The sequence below is a fragment of the Panthera pardus genome, unplaced genomic scaffold (assembly GCF_024362965.1).
Source record: "Panthera pardus isolate Hobbes unplaced genomic scaffold, ASM2436296v1 HiC_scaffold_16, whole genome shotgun sequence".
NCBI classification, from domain to species: Eukaryota; Metazoa; Chordata; class Mammalia; order Carnivora; family Felidae; genus Panthera; species Panthera pardus.
Genome location: NW_026526721.1, coordinates 65347317 through 65361044, shown reverse-complemented (window position 1 = coordinate 65361044; position 13728 = coordinate 65347317). Strand labels below are relative to the sequence as shown.

Genomic DNA, 13728 nt, shown 5'->3' with positions numbered 1-13728 from the left:
GGGAAAGGAGGGTGGGTGATGGGTATTGAGAAGGGCACCTTTTGGGATGAGCACTGGGTGTTGTATGGAAACCAATTTGACAATAAATTTCATATTTTAAATAAATAAATAATATTTTTTAAAAAGGTTATAAAAAAACAATTAAAGGAATTATGTATGCCCCAATCTGGTTATAATCCCTCCTATATTTTCTCTGTTGAGTTTAATAATCCATACCTGATTTTTCTAACAAATATTCCCATGTTTTTTATTTTAGTTTTTATTTCCCATGTTTGTTTATTATATAGTTTTACAATTTTACTATATAAACTAAAATATACTTTGGTCTTGCCTGCTTTTAAACTTTATATAAGGCAGTCCTACGTATGTATTCATTGATGAGTGAAAACACCACTTTGTGAGATTCTTCAGAAGGGATGTGTAGTTAATGTACCATTTTATGACTGTACCTCAATTTATTAATGCTACTTTGGGATTTTTGCTTTTGCCTGCAGTATTTTATTATTATGAACAATGTTGTTTTGGATATATAAAAAGTTTCTCTAGGTTAGAGGATATACCTTAAAATGGAATTAGTAAGTTGTAGCATCATTGAAGATATGCATTTTAAATACTCAGTTATTCATGTCATTGTTGTTGTTGTTGTTGTTTTCTTCCAGTAGTTAAAAGAATCCACTAGGGTTGCATTTGGGGAGCAGAATTATCGATTATCGATTAGTTCACTCTCCCTTCTTTTTCACTCCTCTCCCTCTTTCCCAGTACATATACACACATACATAGACACACAGACGTGCACGCGCGGGCGCACACACACACACACACCCTTCATTGAGGGTCTAAAATAGGATATTAGTGTTTGCTTTATTACTTAAAAATAAAAACTGAGGGGCTCCTGGGTGGCTCAGTCGGTTGAGCATCCAACTTCAGCTCAGGTCATGATCTCACAGTTCATGAGTTTGAGCCCCACGTCAGGCTCTGTGCTGACAACTCAGAGCCTGGAGCCTACTTTGGATTCTTTGTCTCCCTTTCTCTCTGCCCCTCCCCCTCTTACATTCTGTCTCTCTCTCAAAAATAAATAAACATTTAAAAATAATAAAAATTAAGATTCCTTTTTAGCCTTCATATTTTAAGTGTGAATAGTTCCTTACTTACAATGTCTGATGTCTACAGCTACAAAAGCCAGTGATTTCCCTTCCCAATACTAAATAATACCTTGCTCCTGTCTGTAAAGTTGGACTTCTGCTACAAAAAGGAAGGGAGCTTAAATAACTGGAGATATGTTTCCAGTGCCCAAAAGTGAGCTTTCCACAGAGTGATGTGTTATAATTTAGATTATTTTTACACATCTTTTTTTATCCCCTCAATGACATCAGGGGTTTGCTCAGAAATTGTCTTTTAGGCAATTAAAAGTCATTTTATAGTTAACTAGATTCTTTTTTTACTTACATTGACAAATAATAGTATATAACTCTATAGCTCAGAATGTTCTACCTCTCTTACTTCAACTTTATATATTCTAATACTTAGTTTCTCAAAGATATAATTGACATATAATAATGTGCACATATTTAAAGTGCACAGTTTGGTAAGACGTATTCACATAAGAAACTACCACCATGAAATCAAGACAATGAACATATTCCTCACCCCCCATAATTCACTAGTACTCTTTGTAAGGCTTGTCTCCAGCCTTCACAATCATGGCTTTCCTTTCTGTCACTGGAGACAAAATTTTCTACATTTCTGTACAAATGAAATGATAACAGTAGGTACTGTCTCTGGTCTGGCTTATTTTACTCAGTATAAATTTTTTTAGATTCATCCATGTTCTTTTTCTTATTAGTGAATAGTATTCTATTGTATGGGTATACCCTCATTTGTTTATTTATTCATCTGTTGTGGACATTTGAGTTGTTGCTACTTTTTTGGTAGTTGCAAAAAAAGGTGCTATGCACATTTGTGTAAAAGTTTTTGTATGAACATATGCTTTCATTTCTCTTGGGTAAATACCTAGGAGTAGGAATGATGGATGTATGGTAAGTATATGTTTATGTCTTGAACATACTGCCAAAGTATTTTCTAAGGCGCCATACAATTTTACCTTTCCTCTAGCAATGGATGAGAATTTCAGTTGCTCTACATCCTCACCAGGACTTGGTTTACACAGGCAATCTTTTTTTTTTTTTTTTTTAACTTTAACCTTCTTAATAGGTATGTAGGTGGTATCTTACAGTTTTAACTAGCATTTCCTTGATAATAATGAGGTTGAGCATTTTTGCATGTGCTTATTTAGTTACTATCTGAGTATTCTTTGGTGAAGTGTCTGATTCTATCTTTTGCCCATTTTTATTGGGTTGCTTGTCGTTTTGTTTTGAGTTTATAGGAGTCTTTTCTATAATCTAGATAGGAGTCCTTTGCAGAATGTATGTTTTCTTTCAGTCTGTAGCTTGCCTTTTTGTTTTCTTAAGAGTGTCTTTTGGGGGCGCCTGGGTGGCTCAGTCGGTTCAGCATCAGACTTCAGCTCAGGTCATGATCTCACTATTTGTAAGTTCAAGCCCCATGTCAGGCTCTGTGCTGGCAGCTTGGAGCCTGGAGCCTGGAGCCTGCTTCGGACTCTGTGTCTCCCTTTCTCTCTGCCCCTCCCCTGCTCGCACTCTGTGTCTCTCTCTCTCAAAAATAAATAAACATTAAAAAAAAAAAAAAGAGTGTCCTTTGAAGAATAAAACTCTTAAAATTTTGATTAAGTTCTGGTTTTAATGAAGTCTAGAGAATTAGAACCAAAAAACAAACCAGAAAAACCCTGAAATTCTTACTTTGCCCTGATTATCTACTGGTTACCACCACAAATCCAGTACTTATTATTAAGTTCCACTCCTTCTTTGCCACTATTTTTGAATTACAAATGGCTGAATATTGTAACAAATTTGTTTTATACCAGGCTTTAGAATTATAAAGAAAGATATATATCATCTTTCTTCAAAGCACTCTCGTTTTTAGTAATTTATGTTTCTTCCTGTCATCTGTCTTGTGCAGTCAATTCCATAGACTTTCCTTTGTCCAGTGCATACTGCATCTCTAGAGGCAATGATGCATTCAGTATATTTTTATTTTGTATTATACTCTTTCCCATGCACAAATATGTAATTTCATTATAACAAGAAATCTCTTCTTCTTTGTATTCTCCATATGTCATAGCATAGTTCCTTGGACACAGGAAACAATCACTAAATACTCACTGAATGGTATTATTGATGACTGTTTGAGTAAGTTCTCCTTATTAATTTATTGATAATAAAACCTGTGGGGCACCTGGGTAGCTCATTCCATTAAGTGTTTGACTCTTGACCTCATCTCAGGTCATGATTTCATGGTTCATGAGTTCGAGCCCCACGTCGGGATCTGCGCTGACAGAATGGAGCTGCTTGGAATTCTCTCTCCCCCTCTCTCTGCCCCTACCCACTCGTTCTGTCTCTCTCTCTCTTTCTCTCTCTCTCAAAATAAATAAACTTAAAAAAATTAAAACCTTTGACTATACTAAATGAATAAAAGATCTCATTTCAAATGTCCATGGTTACAGTAGATGGTTTTTCTAGATAGAACAAAGATGTTTGATGTTTACTTGAATGCTTTTGAGTGATCTTTTTTTTACAACCGTGGCTTCACATTATGATTATCTCATAGAAGTCTGTGTAGGGTAGTATAGCATTAGGATCCATAGCCAGTTAAAAATTAAAAGTCTTGGAGTGTCTGGGTGGCTCAGTCAGTTAAGTGTCAGGCTCTTCTGACTTCAGCTCAGGTCACGATCTCACCCCCATGTTGGGCTCTGCGCTCACAGCATAGAGCCTGCTTGGGATTCACTCTTTCCCTCTCTCTCTGCCCCTACCCTACTTGCGCGTGTGCTCTTTCTCTCTCTCTCAAAAATAAACTTAAAAAAAAAAAAAAGTCTCGTGCAAAGTCTGCTCTTTCTAACGAGTTTTGTATTTCATAACTTTGGAATTCCTTTTTCCAATGAAACCAATATGCTAAAACATAAAGACTTAATATTTGTAAGTATATAGAAAAATATGGCAATAACTTGCTTTCTTTATCTAGGTCCTGGGGACACCAACAAGGGAGCAAATTAGAGAAATGAACCCAAACTACACAGAATTCAAATTCCCTCAAATTAAGGCACATCCTTGGACTAAGGTGAGTCAAAAAGAGTTTTTTAAAAAGCACATTAACCAGTAGTTAACTTAAACTTGGGTTTCTCATTGTTCTTAAACTAAACTATTTTGATACTAGATAGCTGCCTGAGTACAAAGTATACAGCAGCTCTGCATCTAAATATAGTTGGGTAGTATCAGTGTGTCATTGACGGTATATAGTTTTGTCCCTACTGATTTCCTGTAGATGGTTTTCAGCCTGGGTTTTTGTTTGTAGGATAACGACAGTGTACCTATATCATCAAAATAAAGAATTTCACCAGGAGTAGTATCTTATATATAAATTTTGACTATGTAAAACTCAGAAGTTAATTTCTTTACACAATTAGAGATACTTTTTCAATATATAGCATATGAAAATGTATATTTCATATATTTTTAAAACTTATATAGACCTTATTATAGATTATACTGTCTTTTTTCTTTTATTTACTTTCTTGTTGGTGTTTTGGGAGAGAAATAAAAAGATTTGATCTCGCTTGGAGTGTACATTGAAAGTATTGGTATGTTAATGGGCTATCACTAGCCCTTGAATAGCCTCACCCCAACATTAAATGGAACCAATTCTAAGAGCATAGGTACTAATTTACCAGAAAATTGATTTTTTGCTTTGATACTTAATTGAAATAATTTTAAGAGAGATTTTACTTAAAAGTTTTTTCATTTCGGTGTAATTTGTGAGATTAGAGCAGAGGAAAAAAATCTCAATCAGGGTTTATTGCTAGAGTGAATCTCTAGTGTCCTTATTTTATAGATTCAGAAACTCTGGCCAAAGATACCAAGTGACTTATTCAGGATTACATAGGTGGCCATGACAAAGCCAGGATTAAACTTCTACTTTCTGTGTGTGTGTGTGTGTGTGTGTGTGTGTGTGCGCGCGCGCGCGCGCATGCAATGCCAGACTTATTTAGAGTTATGTAACATGTACCTCTTCTTGTCTTTATGTATATTTCATTATATATTTTTGTGAGTTAGAAATGTTCAACTCTTTTATGGTTCAAGCAGAGATTTTCTGTACTTAAAAATGTAGATGTAACATTTTGTTTTGAGCATTGATAGGTTCATTTAGTTAGTTATGTATCTTTTATGATAAGAGGTGAAATAATTTAGGGCTATAGATGAAATAATTTATATTCCCAGATTCAAAGTATGTTTCTTTCTGTAAATTGTATTATGGTTCTTGTTACTTTTCCTTCAAGTTCTCAGAATCTTATTATCTCTCTTCACTGCAGAAGATCCTTTTGTCACTAATTACTTGTTTAGAATCGGAGATCTTGGTGTTTTAGTGCCAGAATTCTAGGTTAGCTTTTACTGGCCATGATGTTGCCTTCCCCACCACACCTTTTAAAATTTATAATAAACACTAAATATTCTGAGATAAACCATTCTTTGATCTTTACGCTTAACGTTTATTTTGAACTGGGTCAGAAGATACTTAGGGTCTCTCACCTGGGTCTAAACTCAGAGATTCCTAGGTGACCTTTTGGGATTTAAAGTTTGAGTTGTAGTTTGAATTCAGTGAAGTTTTATAAGTTAAAGTATAAGTGACTTGTAGTATACTATGATTTCAACCATGTTAAAGAAAAACAAAAAATAAAGAGAATTCTATAGTATTGAATAAATACAGGGAAATACTCCCAAAATGCTAATGTTTGAGTGAGATGAGTGTAGGTGATTTTATTTTCTTTGTTCTGCATTTCCACACTTTCATTAATAAGCGTGTCATTTTTATGAAGAAAGAAAAATAAAGCTCTTTTTGGTATACCTAAGTATTCCTTACATGCTACCCTTAATATAGAGTATCTATCTAACCAACATGATGCTGAAATTGAGGTCATGAAATTTACTTTAACAGTTTCTATCCTTTTTTTTTTTTTTTTTTTTCTTTACATCAAGACTGCTGCCAGTATTAGTGTGTGTCATATTCTGCATTTTTTCCCCCAGGATATATCTTTTGAAGTATTAGCTAAGATGGAACGTGAGGTGAGGAATGGTTGTTTATAATTAAAATGCAGCCTGCATAAGATTTGTGGCCAATATGTATACTTTACATCTTCCTCTACTTATGTGGACTCCTCATGTTTTATATCTTACAATAATGCTCTTCAAACTTGAATAATCTATATAAAGCCCTTTTGTTTGTTTGTCTTCTTTAGGCTTCCATTCCTATATACCATGTGTAGAATGATGACTCACTTCTCCCACCTATTTTGTGTGTTCAAACTACTGTGAACTCTTCATTCATATAGTGTGCCTTGGTATAATTTGATTTTCACTTAGTACAAATGCATTTATTATGTAATAAGTACACTTACGTTAATTTCTCATTAGCGCACATAACTAGGTTGATGTTATTGGTTGTAAACACAAAACCAAATTCAGACACAGAAATTCCATGACACTATTCTGTCATCTGGATGAATCTAGATGATCCAAAATATGCTTATGTTGATTTTTAAAATAGGTTATTATCAAAATGAAAACACAAAATTTTAAATTTCTGGCAGGAAGTGAGTCCCCTGTCTTCTCTGTTATGATAGTAAGCACCAGCCTCAGAAGTACTGTCTTATGCTAGGCTGCCAGTGAAGTTATTTTTTAAGAAACGTATAATGTTCTCTAAAGAGAAGAGCTTCTTGCCCTTTGAGGGCAGGTAACAAAGTCTGGAAACAAAAGCTGCTTTGCCTTTATTTTGGTCTTCTGATAGAACCTACATTAGGTCCATTTCCTAAAACTGTGAGCATGTGAACCCTGCTTTTCTGTGCTGCAGTATAGTACAGCTATATCCCCAAATACTGGAAGCTGGTGTGCTCAAAAATGTAGGCAGACAGAAAGATCAAGAAAGAAATGTCTTTTAAGGGGCGCCTGGGTGGCTCAGTCGGTTAAGTGTCCGACTTCAGCTCAGGTCACGATCTCACGGTCCATGAGTTCGAGCCCTGCGTGGGACTCTGGGCTGATGGCTCAGAGCCTGGAGCCTGCTTCCAATTCTGTGTCTCCCTCTCTCTCTGCCCCTCCCCTGTTCATGCTCTGTCTCTCTCTGTCTCAAAAATAAATAAACGTTAAAAAAAAATTTCAAAAAGAAAAAAAAAAAAGAAATGTCTTTTATGCAAACATTGAAGTGAAGGGATTTAGATGTGTAGGAAAAATAGCAAACAGAAGAACTGGACAATAAGATGTTTCTAGTATGGTTTAGGGCAGGAATCTTGAGAATTTAGAAATCCAATAAGTTGCCCTTGAGTATTACTTAATAGCCAGAGCAATCTAATTCATTGATTTAAAGTTTAAGTAGGAAAGAAAATGCTAATGTTTTGAAACAGGGACCATTACTGAGTGGGGATAAGAGGATAAAAACCTCCTGCATTGCTGTATACTGTAAACTTCAAAGAATAAAAAGCCAGATGGAAAGGAAGACAAGTGATGCAAAGAAAGTTTGAGAATTAAAAAGAGATGGAAATTGGCTGGCAGAAGAGGAAGCTTAAATTCTGCACTTAGTATACCGAGGTATGGTTAAATGACAGTCTATTAGGTATGAAGTGAGGATCTAGTTTGAACATCACTCCTACTCTTTGTGCCTGGAGTTTTTTCTTTTGCAAGATACCAATTAGCTATTGTCTTTTCTAGGATTCTTTGGATAATAGTAATATGCATAAAAAGGATTATTTTATTTTAGTTCTAAAGTAATATAAAGATCCTGCCTCCAATATAGTTCTATGATTTGTCCTCTCTGTCCTGCCCGGAGTTTAGTTTTGGCCATCATCGTATCATAGAATTGTTAAAACAGCCTCCTAACCAGTTTCCCTCCTTCAGTTTCGCATCTTTTTTTTTGTTTTTTAATGTTAGTTTATTTTGCGAGAGCACATATGTGTCGAGAGAGAGAGAGAGAGAGAAAGAGAGAGAGAATCCCAAGCAGGCTCCACACTATCAGCGTGGAGCCTGACACAGGGCTTGATCATGCAGAGCTTGGTCTCACAAACCATGATGTCGTGACCTGAACCAAAATCAAGAGTGGGACACTTAACCTACTGAGCCACCCAGGTGGCTCAAAGTTTTCTTAAAAGTACATGTAATACTGTCACTCCTATTTAGAAATCTTCTCTGATTACTCATTGCTTTTAGGAAAATATGACATACATATAAAGACAAGGTGATGATTATGTCCCACTTTTTGCTTGTCTAGTTTAGTTATTAATTGAATGTCCCTTCACTCTCAAAAGTGTCCCATTTTGGATAATAGATTATACAGTCATTCTGTTCCTTATTGTTTCTCTTTTTCCCCAGAAAAGCAAGAAGTTTATTCTTGTTCTGTCCCTGACCTTTCTAACCTCTAATTTTCCCCCAGAGAAGTGATTTATATTTCTCTTTTATTAGCGTCTTTTCACACTTGGAAGGATCTTCTTCTTCCCTGCTTACCACATCTTAATCTTTTGTCAAGACTCAAATCTTAACTTCTCCCATGAAATATTTTCTAATTTTCTGAGCTCTCCATGATTAATTCCCACCATATAACTCTTATAGTACCTTTCAAGTTATACCATATGTCTTGTAGCAGTTCCTAATTTCTTTTTCATAATGGTAATAATAAGATGGATATCCGTTACTTTAAAATGTTTGTTGCTAAGTCTTTGGAACACGTAGTAAGTTTAATAGTTAAGTGTCTGTAGGATATATGGGGCCATAGATTATTGGTTAAGTATCACAGAAAGCAGTATCTACAAGTCAGTCCTTACATACTCAATTTCTTAGAACACTGTCCACATACTTGAAAATGAATAAATGTACTATTTACAACTAGCTATGAGTAAGCAGAAAATTGGGTTCGAGGTCGTTTCAGCTGTTAAAGGTACCAGACTAGATAGGACATGGTACATTTTTTATTCTCTATGTTTAAAACTAAACACAAAACCTTACTGTACTTTTTTTTTTCCTACCGTACTTATTTTTTTAAGACTTTATAATTTTACCTTTTTTTTCTGAGCTTTTCAGTACAATATTTTTCACTTGGTAAACTTAGCTGTTTCAACTATAGTTTAACACATTTACAGTTTTAAAAAATGCCTTCAGAGGGGTCGAGAGAGCACAAAACAAAATTTGTTGTCAGACTTCTTTTTTTGCAGGCAAGCTTATCAACCTTTTCTGGTTTTGCTCACATGTATTCCAGAAAGCCTAAAACAATGGTGGGATTTCTACTAGTTCCTAAGATTGCACCTGTCTGTTTTGTTCTGTTGCTTAGGTAAATTAGTTTTATATTATTACTTAACATCTGCCCTGAACATTCTACTAATCCATTATCACTTGTCTCAAAAATACACTGTTTTCCACTGAATTTTCTACCTACATCTACATTAGTGCTAGAATAATCACTTCTTCTCTAACATTTATTTTCCCATGTGCGTAGACTTCCTCACTTTTCTAGTTATACTGGCTATGCTCCCATTTCTTTGCTGAAAACTATGCACTTTAAAATCTAGCCCCTAGGGTGGCTAATCCCTATGTAAGATGGATAATATAAACAAGAAAGAATACTAAGGCATAAGTTTTGAGATCACTTGTGGGGAGCAAAGGGATAGGGTTGGAGGCAAATTAAAAAAGAAAGCAAAAATCTACTTTTAATATATCATTTTTTCCTTAAAACACCTATCTCCTATGTACCCAGCACTGTGCTGGATACCATAAAGTATGAAAAAGAAGTAAAATATATAGCCCTTGTTTTTGAAAAGCTTACAGGTGATATAAATGACTCAGTTGAAGCAAATATTGAATAACATATAACCAGATACTTGATTGTGTGCTGTAGGTGTTCAGAGGTGTTTCACATGCTGTATAGGTATAAGGCAGATCTCCAGTGAGGGAGGTAGAGGAAAAAAGGAAGCCTTCTTAAAGGTGATAGAAGAAAAAGGTGGGGTGGGCTGTTGAAGGAGGATTTTGATTTGATTACATGTTGGTAAGGTCAGGAATTGTTGTAGCCTAGGGGACTGTCCCTTAAGATGAGGAGGTATGGATAAAAAGAAAATATTCCTATATTCCTAGGAAGGTCAGTCTAACTACAGTAACTATTTTGTGAACAATGAGAGATTAAATTGAGTAAGTGGACATTTGGTAAATCATACTTCTGGGTAAGCCTGCAGTACTATTTTATCAGTGAGTGATGTTAGAGGGAGAAATTAACTAAATGCTGATGTCAACACATATAATAATTTCTTACTGTAGTAGAGCTCAGGAAAACTCAATAAGCCTTTTAATTAGTACAGATGAAATTTATTGAATGCTGTCTCTGTTGTGGCTAAGGAAAGGATGTTTGTGCTTCTTATGAATGATGTACCACATGTGAACTCTTTAGTAGACTTAAGTTTTTTTCATAGCTACTTAACCTGGTTAATTAACATAACTCTTCAACAAATCTATGGCATCGTCTCACTTTTAATCCTATATTTAGGTTTACAAATTGCAAATAATTTTAGATGATAAATAGACTGCTTGAGAGGCAGTATTGGGGTTGCTCTTTAGGAGTGTTCATGGTTTATCAGTCTTCAACATTGGGTGCTTGTGTATTTTGTGTATAACCAGAGAACAGCGTCTATGTTGTACATTTATCACAATGAAATCTAGGAAAGAATAGCTGTTCGGAACAGGCACAGCACTTGTTCTGTGTTCTACTTAGATTAATTATCTTTGCCTTAGGCATTTTTACATTGCTCTGGTTGGCTGTTTAATATAGTAGAATTGCTGAGAGCTGATGCTATGAGAATCAATCATAGGCCTTGATATTTGTTTATAAATGGTAATTTTAAAAGGCTTAAGATTCAGTCATAACAGTTAGCTCCAGGTTGAAATTTGGTATTTGATGGCAAAAGTTTCTGTCTAGGACATGTAAGGAGAAAATTGCCTCTGTCATTTTTGAGTTATCCAAATGCAAATTTATTTTGAATAATTCTTCATTTAAGGACTCATTTGCATTTGTTCAATACCATAGAGACTTTCTTTTTGAAAAAATGAATTTTTTCTGTTAGTTTCTTCTGTGGACTAGTATTTGTGGTGAGAGTTTGCTTCAATTTAAGAAAATGAGTTGCTGCACAGGTGAGGTAGTATTTGAATCACTTAAAAGTTCATGTCAGTGTTTTAGTTCTTTTCAATTTTTCCTTTCTGTTTTCTTTCTTTTGTTTATTTATTTATTTTTTGCTTTGTTCTGTTTTATTTTATTTATTTACTTTTGTTTTTAGTTTTTACAGGGGGTGTTTTGGGCTCTTCATGGCCTTGCTAACATACTTGGCTGGCCATATTTAGTCTGCGCACTAATCGTTAGTTGGCCCAATTGAGTCTTACTTTGTGCTCTGATTTTTTTTAGTCTTGCTTTCTATCTTTGTCCAGCTGATTGTGTTTTAGTTCACGAGAGATTTTTATTCTGATGGGCCGGATTTTAATCCGTGTACTAAATTTTAGTCTGCAGACTAAAAGTAATCCGCGGATTATTTATTTTTGCAAAATATTAATTCCCCCACTGGAAACTATCCTAAAAGAATGTTAAATTCTCTTAGAATAGCCAAGGGAATTCACAGCTACTGGTGAGTTCTGCCATTTTTTATTCTCAATACCTAGACATAATAGATCCTACTACCTCCCTTGCATATTTGGCTCCGTTGTGCCTAGGTGTTGGTGTACATTACTATGCATGTCACCTATAACTGTGACTGTCCCTTAGTTGTATTGTTTATTGTATATATTTTTTGTTTAGCTTTTGGTGGGTGAATTGGGCATATTTGCACTTGGAACTGTGTTGAATTTGTAGTGCTCAAAGATGTAGCATTTTTTTTTCAGTGAGTTTTTCCAAAAAGGAAAGAATGTTCTATATTTATTTTTACTAAGTAATGGGTGCAAGGGTATGAGGGGGCAAAGCCCACAATAGAGAAAGTAAGTTTATACCCGCACTCCTGAGGTGATATGTCAATTTCCTGAAGAATCCTAAAATAATGAGAATGTCAGCAAATATCTTTTAGCAGGGAAGTCAATCCAAAATGGAGAATAATCCGCGGTGGCCTGATCCTTCTTAGCTCACACAAATTGAAAATATCTGGCTTGAAATCTATAGTAATATAAATTAAATATATTTATTACTTTCTTCCATCACTAATAATTAAGCAAAAAAATGTTTATACTGTCTAACTGGAATAAATTAATAGATAAAAATTAGCATATTGGGAACTGATATCTTTAAAAGCAGGCTAATATGCCCCATCCCAGTCATGTCAATGGACGATGAATCCAGGTCGTAGAAGACCAAACACTTTACTTTGGGAAGTTTACTTCTAGATTTCATTTTGATTTTAACTTTTTTTGGTTTTGTATTTTTTTAATAAACGCACTGGCATTGGAACATAATAAATTAAAATTAAAATGTTTCTTTATTGTGCCTCACCATTGCGCAATCAAAAATTTTTTTGCATACACTGTGGTGAAATAATTTTTAAAACTTGGACTTGCTACTGTGGAGACTGATGTTTAAAGTTTATAACTGTATAAACATTTTCTATGTCCCCCCCCCCCAACACCATGGATTTCTTATAACACTGGATATATTTTTCCTTGCTGGACTATTCTCTTTTGGATTGACTTCCCCTGTTTGGATTATTTCACTGCATTATCATCTTTAGGATTCGTCAGGAACAGGACATTTCACCTCAGGAGTGCGGGTATGTACTTAATTTTTTTTTCCCAAAATTTCAGGGCAGGTCTATAAAACTAGGGGGAAAACTTTTTTTAGAAAGGCAAAACCGTTATTCATTCTGGAAATGTAAAAGTAAAAACAGCATAGGTAGCTAGCTCTGATTTCTTCTTCATTCACTATGTGGCAATACAGGTTTTACTTATCATATATTTAGGTTGTCAGTCTCCTGAGTGATTTATTGACATCTAGACTAAAGTTTAGGAATTGTGGGGTTTAAAAATTACTTTTACAAGAATAAATATGAACAACGATACGCAGCAATAAAGGTTATGAATCTTAAACAATTTAAATGAGTACAGCAGCAGAAGCTTTGTTATTAGCCAGATTTCAGTAGTTACTGGCTTCCTTTTCTTTAGACACAAAGATAATTCAGAAGAGCTGTTTTCTAGTTTGGCCTCTAATTTTTTGAAGTTGTATGCTACCACACCCTATATTATGGTCACAAATCTGAACTTTGGGAGACACTGGTTTTGACTCCTCATAATTTCCCACTTAACCTTTATCCATAGAATACTGGTCTTATCAGGAATCTCTCAAAGGGTATAACAAAAATAACAGATACTTTTTTAAAGGCAGCTTAAGTCTTGATTTTAATGTAGGCTCTTAGAATGAATTCTTTATTGTTTTTAACTCTGTTTTTCCATGAGTTAGGATTTCCTGGCAAAATAAGCTAATACCTATCTTAGTACCAACCTGGATGTTCATTTGTAGCCAGTAAGATACTAAAAGGATGTGGATGACTTTTTTTTTTTTTTTTTTAAATAATCAGAGATAAGGTTATGGTACTGGTTTATTAGTACCTTTAAC

At 34.7% G+C, this 13728-nt stretch overlaps 1 protein-coding gene across 3 annotated transcripts in view; it reads left to right on the top strand.

The window, feature by feature from the left end:
- GSK3B (glycogen synthase kinase 3 beta) overlaps positions 1 to 13728 on the top strand; it is a 193846-nt gene that overhangs the window by 146372 nt on the left and 33746 nt on the right. For 2 of the 3 annotated variants that reach the window (XM_019448477.2, XM_019448479.2), the window contains exons 8-9: positions 4093 to 4188; positions 12848 to 12886. In XM_019448477.2, the coding sequence (XP_019304022.1) occupies positions 4093 to 4188; positions 12848 to 12886 (135 nt within the window). The remainder of the gene's footprint in view (positions 1 to 4092; positions 4189 to 12847; positions 12887 to 13728) is intronic. The other variant, XM_019448478.2, reaches the window with a different exon arrangement.